This window comes from Nicrophorus vespilloides, unplaced genomic scaffold, assembly GCF_001412225.1.
Source record: "Nicrophorus vespilloides isolate i.1.1-1 unplaced genomic scaffold, Nicve_v1.0, whole genome shotgun sequence".
In the NCBI taxonomy this organism is placed as follows: Eukaryota; Metazoa; Arthropoda; class Insecta; order Coleoptera; family Silphidae; genus Nicrophorus; species Nicrophorus vespilloides.
The window spans coordinates 1,416,468-1,432,065 of record NW_017100088.1 but is presented as its reverse complement, the minus strand read 5'-3'; the positions used below and the strand labels follow the sequence as shown (position 1 = coordinate 1,432,065).

Genomic DNA, 15,598 nt, shown 5'->3' with positions numbered 1-15,598 from the left:
ACATTAAATATTCAATTCGAATGCACCAATGGAAAGCATTTCTAATAGTTTTGTCTCTAATTATCATCGGGATTAACAGTTATGAACGATTTTGTACAGGTTTGATTAACGTTGGCACATTAGTGCTAAATATAATTAAACGAGAGCGACGTTCTCGCAAATAATTTTCTTGGAAACACTTTCAGATATGCATTTTTTTTAAACTAATAAAGATATAATTAAGGCGACGCAAAGCTATAAAATATAAAGAGGCCATTAACAGATTCTGAATGTGCAGGAAACGAAAATGGGAACAAATATGTTGGAAATATAAAATAATGTATGCTCATTCAAATCGGACAGACTAACATTTGAAGCACCTTTTTAATATTAAACTTAACAAACTTATATGTAGAAATTTCATTGGATTTTATGAGAACAACAACAATATGTATAATATCATGAACTATCAATGAACATAACTAAACTTCGAACTTCACTTAATGAAGAAACTATACGGAATATGAAATAATCTAAATTATCAAATGTTATCATGCCGATCATTGCATCATTTTGTATATTAATATGTATGTGAAGTATTATAGAAAGATACTGCCATCTATAATTAAATAATATCACTAATTTTCTTAATAATAATAATTTATAGTTGAATTGCGTTTCACGCTTTGTGTGAAAACAATTTTAATTGCAATTAAAATCGTTTAATTAAGTTATGCTACCCGAACAACTCTCTTGGCTTAGCGCATTATCGTTTTGAAAAGATCATATAAATACATTTAAACAAAAAGAATCTCGCACAGTTCACTGTTTATTTAAGCCATTCCATTGTTTATACAGAGGCTATTTTCAGTAGTTCGCGCTGATTGAATGCAGAACATGTTTTGGAAAACCGCTAATGTATTTTACATGTAAACCGATATATGTATTTCCACAGTTCGCTTAAACTCGTTCTAGGAAAAGTCGCGTTTCCAATATCGCATGGAAAATAAATAACAAATGTAAATTTCTTAATCATTTTTATTCATTACAATATTAAATATGAATCCCTCCGTATATTATTCAACTTTAAGTCACATGAATACGTGTTGTTATTATAAATATAATTAGTATAAATCATAATGGCAGAAGGAAACAATAAATTCGATAACTAAATCAGTAATGGATGAGGTAGTGTACAACTACATGAATGTACAGTTCGCAATATATTCGTTTCGTTATCACTATATATTGTATTAAAATATACTTGGATAAGATTATATCTAGAAAGTAAAAGTAGAAAAAAAAATTAAGTACAAAATACACGGATCGGCGAACCGCGTTTAGGAATTCTAAAAAATCAATACTTGTGCATTAAAATTTTCAAAATTGACTAGGTAACAAATTTAAAAAAAAAACTGTTAATTGCTCCAGCAATTTCAGCCGGACTAAACGAATAGGAAATGGAAAATGCAGGCACACGCATATTTAATAAGTATGATGCTCGACGATTACGCTTTTACTCCCCTGCGGCTCTTCCCGAACGCGTTCCTTCCTGGTTTATACCCGTTCTTACTTTCGCCTCCGAACCGCCCTTTGCCACGCGAAATCTCGTAAAGCGTATCCGATTCAGAGTCCGTGTCCGTCAAATCTGGTTTCCTCGGATGATCTGCAATCAATTGAACCGTTAGATTATCGAAGATCACGGGAAAGTGTTAAAAGGTCATTCATTACATGGTGGCATATCTTCGGTATCTTCTATTAGTTTATAGGTTTGCGGTTTGTGCATGTTCTTGTACGAGCAGAAGCTAAAGCAGAGGTACACCAATCCCCAGATTATACCAATGAAAGCAATTACGGAGCAAATCAGTCCTAATACCACGTATAGGATGCTCCAGCTGCAATCGGAATCCACGTCTTTTTGCAAATACACTTTAAACAGATCCTAAAAAAAACATACATTGACATTAATTTATTTTGATTGATGATATGAAGTAAATCATACCTGCATCCAAAAAGCTTCGCATATGCATTTACGACTGATTTCTTCGCAAACTCCGTGTCCTGAACAATTGTTCTGGCAAATTGCAGTCTGTAATGAAACAGAGAAACCCAACAAACCAGCGTCGACTTTCAATTTTTCTCTCAAGTGTTTGACAACTTCGTTGGCATCAACCGGCTTTCCTTCGGCATCCTCCACGTAAAAACTGATAATAGCTTTTCCAGTTCCTGTCTGCTGCTTCAGTTCGCGCACCTGCAGCTTCATATTGTCCTGCACGAGTAGAGCCAATTTTCCGACCAGAGTCCTATACCTGGCCTCGTTTAATGTCTTAACATTGTAATCAACGGTCATGTCGACCATGTAAAAAAGTTTTCCGTCATTCTTTACAGTCAAGGTGATGCTGTCCACGTCGGACAAACCTTGCTCATCAGAAACGGATAAATTGAAAATGTATTTGCCGGGAACGAGATCGGATAGGATGAGAATCGATGATTTGTCTGAATCTTCAGCGATTCTTCCTGCAGCTAATGAGGAGTCCACGCGAGTCCATTGCCACTTAACAATAGCCCAATCATCGCTCGACTTTGTGCCATTGAGGTAGGCGACGTTTCTGGGCAGTTCCAGCTCGAAATTACCTCCTGCGTTTGCCGTAGGTTTCTGATTCTTGTCTAAAACGAAATGTTCGATATAATAAACATTTTTTTGATATTAGTAAATTGATTACTTTGATTAACTATAACGTATTGGATAGCGGAGGCTTGGTTAGTATCATCGTCAGTGACATTGACGCGAAAAACGTACAGTCCTTTGGTGAGATTAGTAACATTGGTGATTGGAGTCGAAGCATTTACAAATGCCACTTTAGAAGGGCCATTCAGCTTCTCCCAATTGTAAGAAACGATGTGGTTATCGTCCGTGCTGTTGCTGGCGTCCAAAACCACCCACGTTTGCGGTAAACTTATTGTGATATTGTTATCTGCGGCTCTTGCGATAGGAGGTTGATTTGTTGGCGGTTTAACGAATACGTGAACGCTAGCTGTACTGCTCTGATTAGCGCTATCCGTGACTTTTAACTGAAAGGTGTACACGCCTTTCTCCAGATCTGACAACCTTAGGTACGGTGTGCGGGTGTCCTGCATATCAACGGCTTTGTCGGCGTCGTCCGAGCTCTTGGTCCATTCCCATGTGGTGATCATATGGTCGTCAGTGCTCAGATTGCCATTCAACGTTATTTGATTCTTCGGCAGGTAGATGATTACATCTTGTCCGGCGTTCGCGTCTGGTGGATAATCTTTGACTTTCAGCACCGTTATATTGGCCGTACTAGTGCTAATCGCCTTATCCGTATCGGTTACTGTTAATTTAAATGTGTAATTTCCCGGTCTCGTTAGATCCTTCAGCTGTAGAGTCGGAGCATCCGCTAACTGAGGTTGATAACCTAAACAAAAAATAATAAATTTATTATTGTGATAAAAATGAAAACACGTTATAAGAATATTTTTTATCTAAAAAGATTTTGATGACTAACATTCTCCTTCTCTTTAATACACATAATTGAAAGTGAATGGAAATAAATGATATAACAAAGCAACTTTCACAATTGGATCAATTAAGATTTTGCACGCATTAAAAATTCATTATTATATTTATTGTTATTTTACGAATTATTTTCAAATAAGAATGTAGAAAACGTTTTCAAAAATAATTTAACAATATTTATTTTTACTAATGATGTTGTGAACGTTTCATTATGTGCATTTTGTGTCAATGAGATAAGGATAATGTAGGGCAGAAAAATACGTTGCTATTTTTGAATTCAAATTGATAAAGTGCATGTTGCAAATGTTTCCTGGAAATAAAACAAAAACATGCAACTCATTCAATTTGATTATTTCTTGCGGTGTGTATTAATCAGCATATCGCCCTTTTTTGCAGTATAACTGTTATTAACGTATTTAGAATTATACGCAGATAGATGCAAACAAAATCTTACCAACAGGTCCTTGTTGTAATTCCCAATGATATAAAACGATACCATTATCATCGGTGGAAGAAGATGCATCCAAGACGGCTCCGGTATTTGGTAATTTGATTGTCTGATTGGCTGGGGTGATGATAATCTGCGGCGGTTTATTAACTCTCGACGGTGGCAAAACAGTAACATTGACGAAGGTTTCGCCATATGCATCTTCACTAGAAACGTTAACTTTGAATGTATACAATCCTTCGGATAACTTCGTCAAGTGCAGGATCTCAGCCTTCTGAATCTTAACAGCTCCACTGCCTTCAGGCTTCCTTAGTGATGTCCATTCATAATTAAACTTTTCACCAGCCGTCGGTAGCGGATTGACAACAGCGACCAAACTAACTTCGTTTTCGGGTAATTTCACCTCTTTAGATTCAGCCGTCAGCATCAACTGTTTTTTAGCAATTAAAACAGTATCATTGTCATCTATGATGTTTCCTTTTATGGCTGCGTCTTTTAATATTGGTAATGAGCAAAGACCATCATGGTTCCTCAAGAATCCCACTTTGCATTTACAAGTTCCTGCTCTAGAAGTAGGATAATTCTGTACACACTCTTCATTTTCAATGCAGCTGGCACCAATACCAACACTGCAAGCAGTGTTGTAATCTAAGGCTGATTCACTTAATTGCAGGAGGTCTTTGTAGACATCATCATAGTGATTTGTAGGTCTATTATTTATCATGTTGTACATTTCACGGCCAATATGTTCAGTGGAAATTTCAGCTAGAAATAGTTTGTGATTAGTTTTAATTGCATTTACAAAAATAATTCCTGGTTACCTTGATCTTCAAACACATCTTTCCAACTCTCTTGTCCAGGTGCTGGCCTCACAAGGACCATACTAATGTGCTGATCTATTTCATCAATATTTGGATTTTGCACAGGAACACAAAGTTCATTGCTAGCACACTCTATATGGAAGCACTTTGTGGTGGTCATAAAAGCCACATTGCATTCTTCTTTTACACAACAAGCATAGACACACTCTTTGGCTGTTTTCACGTCATTAATTTCACTGTATTTCCCTACAAAATTGAACATTTGTTGATCAGATAAAGCATTACATCAATGGAAATTTAATTACCTGCAGTTGTGTTGCCCCTAGGTATACACCCACGAAATACTCTGTGATACAGTTGTGGGCAAAGCAAATGAACGTTCGGTTTGTTTTCTGTGTACAATTGGGTGTTCGCCACTGTGAGCAGCAGAACAATACCAATAATGCCCTTAAAAATCATAATTGAATTACCTTAAGGTACTATAATTATTACAATCACAAGTATTAAAAACTGTAGTTTAAATACGTAAGATGCAGCGCATATTATACGTTATTGCGCTAAATAAACAATACAATACGGATAATTTGATGGCATTGAAACAGCGATTTATGCAAACTTGACATTTTTGACAGGTGTATGAAGCAATAACAAACTATGATCGAACGGTGGGTACATCTGGTGGCGTAGATTCAGCACTTTTGACTTGATCCAAACCATATGTGATGTCACTGCCAAAAGTACGTGTGATTTGGGTTGCTGAGCTATATAAAAAGAAACGTCATCTGTCAGAGTTCAAAAGAAAGGTTATGTTTGCTGGGGGCATTTCTCCTGACAAGTGAATGTTGTTGACTAAAAATTTGAAAAAATCAAGAATCTAAAGATGTCTGTGGAAAGTGAAAAGTTAGTTGTGAACGGAAGCACCGTTACTGCTAAAAAAGTGAGCGCCGACTCTCGATCCGGTTTAATGAAGCTGAACAGTTATGTACTGGCATTAAGGCCCTGGTCTCTGAGTGCCAGCCTAATGCCCACCCTGCTGGGTTCAACAATTGCTTACAAACATCCAGGAGAAAGCGATTTTAACTATATTACATTACTACTAACACTGTTCACTGTTGTGTGTGTGCACGGTGCTGGAAATCTAGTGAATACATATTATGATTATGTAAAGGGGATAGACAACAAGAAAGCTGATGATAGGATACTAGTTGATCATATACTGAGTAAAGATGAGGTGGTGTCCCTGGGTGCTATTCTCTACTTTGCAGGATGCCTTGGCTTTGTACTCCTGACTGCTTTGTCACCTGCAAAAATGGAGCACCTTGCATTGGTCTACTTTGGTGGCTTATCCTCAAGCTTCCTCTACACAGGAGGCATTGGATTCAAGTATATAGCACTGGGAGATGTGTTAATTCTTGTCATCTTTGGCCCCATATCAGTCCTCTTTGCATTCATGTCTCAAACAGGAAGAGTTGAATGGGCAACCATGTACTATGCCATCCCCTTGGCTCTGAACACTGAAGCCATCCTCCACAGCAACAACACCAGAGATTCAGAGGCAGACAAAAAAGTGGGAATTGTGACTTTGGCCATATTGATTGGTCATACGGCATCGCATTTCCTATACGCATTTCTGCTGTTCACACCGTACATTATGTTTGTTGTAGCGACGTTGAAGTACTCTAAATGGTTTTTGCTGCCGCTCGTGACGCTTCCGAGTGCATTCAAGATCGAGAAGCAGTTCCGCTCCGAAAATATCCAGAACGTTCCGAAGGAAACCGCGAAGCTGAATCTGTTCCTCGGAGTCTTGTACGTTCTGGCCTGCAGCCTCACGCCTGCTCTTCCGTTTATAACAAGGAGATAGACTCAGCTGATTTGCTGCTAGTTTTATTTATTTCTATTAATTTGTCACGTACCATCGTCGCGAAGGAAGACCAAATTGACCAAAAAAATAATAATGAATTGGGTGTTTAGCCGGGGCGCAGTAGAGAGAAACTTGATTATTGATTAGTTAAATTATGTTTTATATTTATGCAATTTTTACTTTGTTTTCACTTCATTTGTGTTTTCAGTTCTTAGTCTCGAAGGGATATGTACAATATATGTATTTTTTTTTCTTTTTAATTTATTTAAACTAACTATGCTGTGTATCGAAACCCTTTAATGTTTAGTGATCCTTGCATTCGCAGTGATGTTGCATCGTTTAATAATATTTATGTTGCGTCGCATCATTACTGCTTCTTATTGATATTGAGCATAGGACTAGCAGATGAATGTGTGTGCTTGCTTTTGCGATTTTTGCGTATGACTCTGTGTGCGTGTGTCAGTATGTTTATTATAATGTGAACAACTACAATTTAATGTATAGAAGCAGAAAAATCTAAATATTGTGTAAGCGCAGTAAAACAAACGATTGTTTGAAATCATATCTTCCATTAGGTATTAAGGCGTATAGTGATTATGGCGAAATATTTAGTTATACTAATAAGAAATACGGTTAACACTGCTAGAATTTAACGGATAGATTGGAACGATTATTTACTTAATTTTTAATATTGATTAACAAATGTAAAATGACAATAATAACTTTATTATCGCGTAGGTAATAAATATCCTGGATTCAATATCAATTTACGATTTACAGTTTGTAACATTTATTGAAACGAGAGTGCATATCTTTTTCTGTTTCATTTGAAATAAAATTTTATTAGTTTTACTGCCTACTTTTATTGCGTGTATCAGCGAAACAAGAAATTGAGGAAAAATAGTTCAAAATATTGAAACGAGCGAGCTGTAATTACTATCTATTATATGAGAACTGTATTAATAGAAAAAACATGTTTTGCATAAAATAGTCATACACGTTTTAATTGCTATAATAGTTAAATTGCGAAATACATTTATAATTGTTTCAATTGAATCATACTTTGTATAATTGGATTTATTAGGTATACAAATTAAAGGTTGTTATGTTAATTTATTGTCGTATGTGGACAAAATAACATTACATCAGATGATAAATTATAGGTTTGGTATTTCTGTATTGCAGACGGAAATTAGACTTGTGTAAACATTATTAGAATTGGAATCAGCTTTACCTCAACAGTGTTTGTACTTTATCGAAATTAGCAACATCATGAATATAATAGATGCAAATTTGTATGTGTCACATTCAGCACATACAATTTACAGTTCGAAACAGGAAAGGTTGTGACAATAATCCAATTGAAAATATTAAATAACAATACATGAAGTTAATAATGTTTTGAGATTAATTATTCATACTATTTTATTATAACAAAACTAACACCTATAAATATATTTAATGTATTGTTATAATTACCAGAATTTTTATATTTTGTTAATTAATTTTTCATATTTGATATTTAAATACAATGTTGTAATATTCTTATGGTTGAATTTCGTAACTGATTTGTAAGTAAAAAGTTTAAAGCCAATTTTTGGTATTTTTTATTATTTCCATCAAGATTTGGTTATTCGCGACTCTTGGATTGCTTCTGAAACAATCGATACTTTTTGATAGATTTACTCGTTTATGTTCTTGTCAATATTTTTGTATAAGTAATTGCGAAGTTATAAAAACAATCATAATTTAACAAGTAGCATGCATATATTTGGATAAAGAAAACAAAATATTTTATTAAGAATCTGCCACTTGATTTCCGTGAAAATATTAATAAATAATAATTCTTTTGTTTTCTTAAGGAATGCCATTACAATAAATGAAACCCAAATACATAACATCAATTGTTGTTATTATTGTCTCGTTATAATTAATGCAGGATGTGCGAGTTATAAATATAGTAAGTATGCAAATGAGCGCAGCGGCTCGCAAAATATTTGAGTATAATAAATAATCGAAACGTGACAATTATTTTTATCATCGGATTAGCATTTTCATAACCACAGTCTACCATCTGTGTATTTGGGTCTTGGAAATAGGAGAGGGACAAATCGAAAATAAACACCGAATACGTATTTTTATAAAACAAATATATAATATTCACAATTTGCTTTCATACACCGATTCTATACAAAATTTACAAATAGGTTTAGTTTGTAGTGCTTCGCAAAACAAAATATGAAAATAACTGGAATTTACTGATCCTCGCAGTGCATAGAAATTATTTCTTCCTTTGATAAAAGAAAGTTTTGGTTTATGCAGAATGTATGTGTTTTTTTATCAATAATGTTGGTGAAATTCGCTAAGATGCGTTCGTAAAGAGTGATTGTCGCGCTGATGATTTATTGATTTACAAACAGCGTGGATACTATAATAATGAGAATATACTTATCAATAGATTCTACGAGTTCAGTTTTGTGCATTCTAAGAAATTAAACCGTTTGTTAATCTTTGATGAATCCGTGTTAATCGAAGACAAATACCCTGAATAATTGTTGTACCTGGAATAAACGTAACAATGTCTTTGGCAACGAGAAGTTCGTTGTTTTCCACTTGGTCCTGCATCGAAATTGAAGTAAATTAAAATGAAGTGGTTTTCTTTTTATTGCTGTAACAGTATGTTATCCTTGAAACGTGTATATGTCTTCGGCGGACACTTTCATCTTGGTCTGCAGGATTTCATTGCAGCTCTCCATGAAACCTTTGGGCCCGCAAATCGCAAAAAACTTTTCAGACATACTCCTTTGCGGTAACTTGGACAACTCCATGAGCAGCATTTCTTCGGATACGCGACCCTTCAAACCTTTCCATCCGTTTTTCGGTTGCGTTAATATGAACTCTATCGTGAACCTGGCGAAAAAGTTTGTGTCAATTATAATCAATTTGATTAAATTATTTATTGTAGTTTACCTGCGATCTTCGGATTCCAAGCTTTTGAGTTCCTTCTTTAAGAACATATCTTCTTCATGCGAGTTGAAGAATAGGATTAAGACTTTGTCGCTGCGAAAAGAATTTGAATTAGCAAAAGTATTATTAAAATTTGACGTTTTACCATGGAACGCTACGCCGTTGCAGCATGAACAAGCTGAGGTTCATCATGGGGGTGATGCCTGTGCCTCCCACTAAAAATATAAAGACGGTTTTCTTGGCTATGGTTTTCAAGTCGAACAATCCGATTGGATTCGTTGATGCGATGTAGTCTTCCTCGGATCTGGAGCAGACGTAGCTGCTGACGGCGCCTCTGGGGTAGCTCTTTATGAGTAAGCAAAGGTTTTGCGTTTGCATTGCTTTCGTGGAGAAGTTCCTTCCTATGATGTTCGGAACTGTGGTGTAACTGCGCGACTCTTCGTTACCTAAATTATCATCATTATCACGTTTGATGTACCAAATTACGTTATTCTACGTACTGTTGAAGACTTTAACGTGTTTTCCTAGAGGGGAATTGTGAACTGTGCCGTCGGCCCTCGCGAGTTCAAGAAAATAACAATTATGAGTGAGTTTCTTTCTGTGAAGCAACGTGTATCCCTTGAGAATGGGCGACTGAGAGCCATGCTTCAACTGTTTAACGGTGGTCTTGGTGGTGCCGATGTGAGTCCAAATCTGCTTGATGACTTTCTCGAAGATGACGTCCACCCTTCCAGTATCGTAGTTGACGTAGAGTTGAGGTGGCCATCGGACTTCTTGGGACAGTTGGAACACGAAGTCGTGCACCATTTGCGGCATGGTAATGATCACGTGGAGGGAATCGTGAACAGGCGGCATCACCTCGATGTAAGGATTCGAGAGGGATCCCGTGTAGAAATTCAGCGTGACCGAGTCAATTTTCTGTATCCAATCCGTCTTTATCTTCTCCGCGTTTTCTTTGGAAACGTAGTTCGCTGGAAGACTACCACCTCCTAAACCCGACTTCGACGTGCGGAATACCGCAGACTCCCTGTGCTTGGGCGACTGAACGAGTGGACCGACTCGGCACTTGGCCAGGATGGAGGTAAAGTTCACCCAAGGATGAATCTGAAATCGAAGATATCGTTTGAAAATGTATACAGAAATATTATTAAAAAAATCTTGTACTTCCTCGAACAGTTCGGTGGCGTCCTTCCCGGCACCTTGCATGATGGTATCAACGCCTCCTGGATGGAATGATAGGTATTCTGAGATGTTGTAGACGTTACCTCGGATGGCAGTCCATGCGTCTCCTTCTCTTCCATGCTTCTGAAGTTCCTCCAACGTCACCTGAAATGCAACAATTAACCATGACTCTACTCCGTGACCATCGTAGCAACCTTTGTCTGATCTATATTCTTACATAATTTCGAATTTCTCCAACTCTTATTCAAAGTGTACCTAGACATTGACAACCGAAATTTTGACACTCACCGGTAAATTCCCGGCCGCAGCTCCGACGCCGGTCAGATCCTTCCCGGATGATCCTAGTCGGATCCAATCCATCAACGAGTGGCCCGGCTGAAGAGCGCATTTGTTCCGCGGATTTCCTGCAATGACAATTATAAATTAAAACGAACTAAACCATATTATAAAAATAAAACCTTTCACTCGGGAACACTAATAGGGGGGATGCATGCAAATTCCATATTATATCGCGCTAATCGAATTACCGTCATACTATTAATTGTGTGCAGAGGAAAGTATCGAGGTGGAAATGATTTTAATTAATTCGGCGCGCGCTCTAATTGCAAGCGGAGAGTGATGGTGCACTTCAAAAGGACTTTTGTCCAAATCGAGTAGTTGTCACTATTAGACACTCAACGTAAAAAATGTATATGGTGACAATCATCACAGTAATTATGTCTTTATTTACAGCGAAATTAGTGTCCTTGCGCTAACATATCTAATTTTGGAAACGTTAATTAAAGATGTGGACCAGCAATTATGGATCGAGCCTCGATGAATGTCGTGTCCACCGACAGACGACCCTTTGTGCAATGCTGTATTCTAATAATAGCTTAATCTACAATACAACTTGCACTGGGAAAATATTGATTCCAACTAAAATTGTAGCTGCAATTTATCATTTTTCCCCAAATAAATGATACTCTTATATATGGGGAGACGTTAGATGAATAATAAGATAAATCGATAAGCTCTAAAACATAGTAACTATATTGTTTCAAATTTTATTACATAAGCTCTTATTTTTTTTATATATCAACTGAATGATATAATTTAATGCATTTTTATGTTTCAGAAAAGTCCATTAAACTCATAACCATTTGAATTGAAAATGGAATTTTACAGGTCACTGAAGCAAGCGCGCTTATTCCTTTTGATGCGATTATTTCATACAATGATACTGCCCTATCATCACAGATGCATTAACCCGTTTCCAGTTTTAATGTATTCTGTATGATCTACCGGGAATTTTTAAATATCAAGTGCTCTTTCAACTCAATCATTTTTTTTAATGCAAATTCAATTTCAACTGCATTTGACTCAAGTACAAATAATAATTATTGCAACAAAGCAATGTTCGACTCACTTAATATGTGTAAATATAGAAAATTTCATTAAACGAGTGTGTGAATTATTTATTAGTGTTCAAAGAAGAAAAAAGAGTGGAGGCTGTGGAATGGAATCCACTTCGATGGGATCGATGGAAACGAATTGGGTGATTGCGGTGACAATATGTATGGAGGGATTTTGAGCTTGAATTGGTTTCCGAGAAAATAATCTATCAGCGAGAAGAACAGACCGGACTATTAAATATCAAGACGAGGGATGATCAATTATTGGTAACAAATAATACTGCGAAGATCACGGAAAAAGGTGCTTTCTCATGCAAGCTCAGGGCAATATCATTTGTTATTTCTAGACGAATTTATTGATTCAAATTCGTTACATTACTAATATAAATTCGTTTCTTTTGTGTGTTTTTTTATATTATGTATTTTTTTATATGTTAAATTAATATTAAAAACTTAATCTTTGCAACAAAGTTATTAAACAATGACATTTTAATATTAGATTTGTGATCTTGATTCAAGTTAATGAAAATTCATATAGGGGAATAGAAACTTAATTAATTTTATAACTGAAACAAATCTTATTTTAACGGTAAAAGTACAGAATCGGTAAATGCATACGTCTTTTACCGGTAAATGTTTACATCTACCTACGTATGTCAGTAAAAGTTGAAAATAATAAATACGAGATAAAGTTGTTGTATATCAAGGTTAGGTTAGGTTACCAGCAAACAATGTGGTATATTCAAAATTAAATATTTCTATGTTTGTGTGATTAGTTTCTTTCTGGCGTGTCATAACTTATATATTTTATTTACCTATATGAACATTTACCGACATGTACACATTTAACATTTCCCGGAAATGGTGGGTGAGTTGAACTTACATTTACCGATTATGTACTTTTATCGTATCACCTATATATAAGTTTGTTTATTTTTCTTCATATTTTATCAGTGAAGTTTGGTCTCTGGATCAATCTTCAATATTGTTTATTTTCTCTCATCTTTAGCCAGAATTAAAGCTTATTATTTCAATAATTTTATGAAACTAAATGTACATAAATGTACAACTACAATTCCGATTTATGCGACCATACATTTTACTAAATTTGCAGTTATCTTACAATTTATAAGTAAACTTTAATTGCCTTGTTGTTCGTAATTGTGGTATTATCTAATAAAAACAACTTTTTACTTAAAAGCTTCAAGTAAACACCAATTATGAAACTTTGCTATTGATTTGTTTGCTATATGAACTTTGTTATCGCAAAATTCAATACTAAACATTAGAATTATTTCGACAAACAAACGGATTTCAAGGTAATCCTTTGCATCCAAAGGCTTCTGGTATCAATATGTCGAGTATGATTGAATGATTCAACGATTTGTTATATTATTCAGGAAAGTCGTGGAAATCCCAAAATCCTCTTACTACACGATTCCTGGATTCGAATGGATTTATTCACACACTCACATAGTACAGATTTTTTACAATAGAATTTTTTTACGAATTTATACTTTGTACTATAAAGAAATATTTGTGAAATATAAAATATATGCAGTATGATGTAAAATGAAATGTTCTGTCTTTGACGTGAAAACAAATACATCTTATATAAGTTATTTAAACGACGCACAAATCTAGACGTAATAGCTTTTTTTTAATGGATGTTATGTTGTAGATTAAATCTCAATTTTCTACAGATTTAAATTATTAATAATAAAACGAAAACTTATAATAATAATAATTCCCACATATATTTTTAATAAATATGAAGATTGATTTATTGGTGCAACTATTTAAAAGTTAAAATTATTAATTATTATAGTATAAATGTAATAATGAGAAAAAATTGAAATAATTTGTGACTTTTTATAAATGTTTTTAAGTGATGGAAACGACGTGCACTAGCAAATGACGTGGAATTAAGACGTGTAATTTGTCTTGAGGTTTTTGGTGCGTAAGTGACGAAAATGGTGAATATGTATTGGATGGAAAGTTAATGGTGTGCACGACGAAGGATCAAATGGAGTAAATATTACAGACGAGTGGAATTGACATCGCGACGAAACGAAAACAGTAAGAAAAGCGTTAAAACTTTCTTCCACTCTATATTCGCACAGAGCATATCAAATATCTAAGCTTTCTCAATATTTTATTTTATATTGACAACTTTAAAGTACACTTTAGTTTATATACATCAATGCTGTTACCAAATACGTTAATGATATAAACTTTCTTCGTGTAAAACAATATATCTTTCATTAAGTAATTAAATTCACTTGGAATCAATCTAAAACAAAATAAGAAATGATACGAATATAATTTTTATGATGAATTAATTACTAGAAAATACCCAATATGCATCTCGTTTAACGAGTGACGAGGAGAAAAGAAATCCCGGACGGTGCGGGATTTTTGGTTTTTTGGTTTCAAATACGGTTTTCAAGAGCTCAATTAAACCGGTTTCAAACAGTCCGGAATATTGTTGCAACTGATAAACCGCACTATGCAAGGTATTGCTGTATATACATGTCTATGTTGTAACATTTCTGATCGAATTTGTAATGTAGTAACATGATTCTCCATGCAATTACTTCTTGGGTAAATACATTGAAATGCTGCAGAGGATCAGCTCCAATTTACCGATGTGATGTTTGCAATAGTAAGCAGTTTTGTGCTCATTGACATAGGCAGCCGCAAGGAATTTATAGCAGACTTATAGATTCACGTGTTGAAGGAGCCGCAGGAATTTCGTGCATCTGATTATTATAAAAGTTTTCGTTTGATTTTTTTTTAGTTCAAAACTAAATCAATAATTTATTTTTATATTGAAATTAATTGGATTAAATAAAGAAATAAAATACTGAAATTATAATTTTTAAAAAATACAGATTTCTCTTATGTTTGGAAACTATCAAGTTTAGAAATTTTTAATAAATTTGATTGCATTTCGATGCTTTGTTTTAATGTGTTTATTAATATCAAAATCAAGAGATCTAAAAGGAGAAAAAACTAATATTATAAATATAAAGTTATTAATAATTTTAAATGTTTTTGCTTGTAAGATTTCAATTTTACATTCTTCTTAATTTTGCTTTGAATTGATGTCTTTCGTTATATGAATATCAATTATATGAAGATCAATTGGAGGTATTTTAGAAATATATAGATATTATAATATAAAAATATAAATGACAAACATAATAAATATAAAAAGTAATCATTTTGATTGAGTTTTTTAATTAAGTTTTTTTTTCTACTAGTATTATTTTATTGGTATATTCATTGAAAGATGTACTAATTTTGAATGAATTTTGTCGCACGATTTCGATTAATTTTGCTTTGTATCGATGCCTTTGCTTATATCATTATATGAAGATCAATTGGAGGGATGAAAGAAGGTGA

General features: G+C 34.4%; 3 protein-coding genes across 4 annotated transcripts in view; 1 reads left to right on the top strand and 2 right to left on the bottom strand.

Moving 5' to 3' along the window:
* Window positions 1-1,034: 1,034 nt before the first annotated feature.
* On the bottom strand, window positions 1,035-5,410 carry LOC108567450 (dyslexia-associated protein KIAA0319-like protein). Its single transcript, XM_017927938.1, has 7 exons — window positions 5,092-5,410; window positions 4,787-5,032; window positions 3,972-4,730; window positions 2,703-3,416; window positions 1,982-2,646; window positions 1,711-1,921; window positions 1,035-1,645 (listed from the first exon to the last, which is right to left on the bottom strand). Exons 1-7 carry the CDS (start codon window positions 5,243-5,245, stop codon window positions 1,488-1,490), a joined length of 2,907 nt encoding a protein of 968 aa, XP_017783427.1. The 5' UTR covers window positions 5,246-5,410; the 3' UTR covers window positions 1,035-1,487.
* A 141-nt stretch (window positions 5,411-5,551) lies between these two features.
* LOC108567383 (ubiA prenyltransferase domain-containing protein 1 homolog) lies at window positions 5,552-7,664 on the top strand. The gene has a single exon (XM_017927802.1). It carries the CDS (start codon window positions 5,667-5,669, stop codon window positions 6,645-6,647), a length of 981 nt encoding a protein of 326 aa, XP_017783291.1. The 5' UTR covers window positions 5,552-5,666; the 3' UTR covers window positions 6,648-7,664.
* Window positions 7,665-8,823: 1,159 nt separating this feature from the next.
* LOC108567440 (cytochrome b5 reductase 4) overlaps window positions 8,824-15,598 on the bottom strand; it is a 23,784-nt gene continuing 17,009 nt past the window's right edge. For both annotated transcript variants that reach the window (XM_017927919.1, XM_017927920.1), the window contains 6 exons: window positions 11,085-11,200; window positions 10,779-10,940; window positions 10,115-10,718; window positions 9,760-10,060; window positions 9,618-9,707; window positions 8,824-9,557 (listed from right to left, as the gene is read on the bottom strand). In XM_017927919.1, the coding sequence (XP_017783408.1) occupies window positions 9,329-9,557; window positions 9,618-9,707; window positions 9,760-10,060; window positions 10,115-10,718; window positions 10,779-10,940; window positions 11,085-11,200 (1,502 nt within the window). In that variant the 3' untranslated portion in view covers window positions 8,824-9,328. The remainder of the gene's footprint in view (window positions 9,558-9,617; window positions 9,708-9,759; window positions 10,061-10,114; window positions 10,719-10,778; window positions 10,941-11,084; window positions 11,201-15,598) is intronic.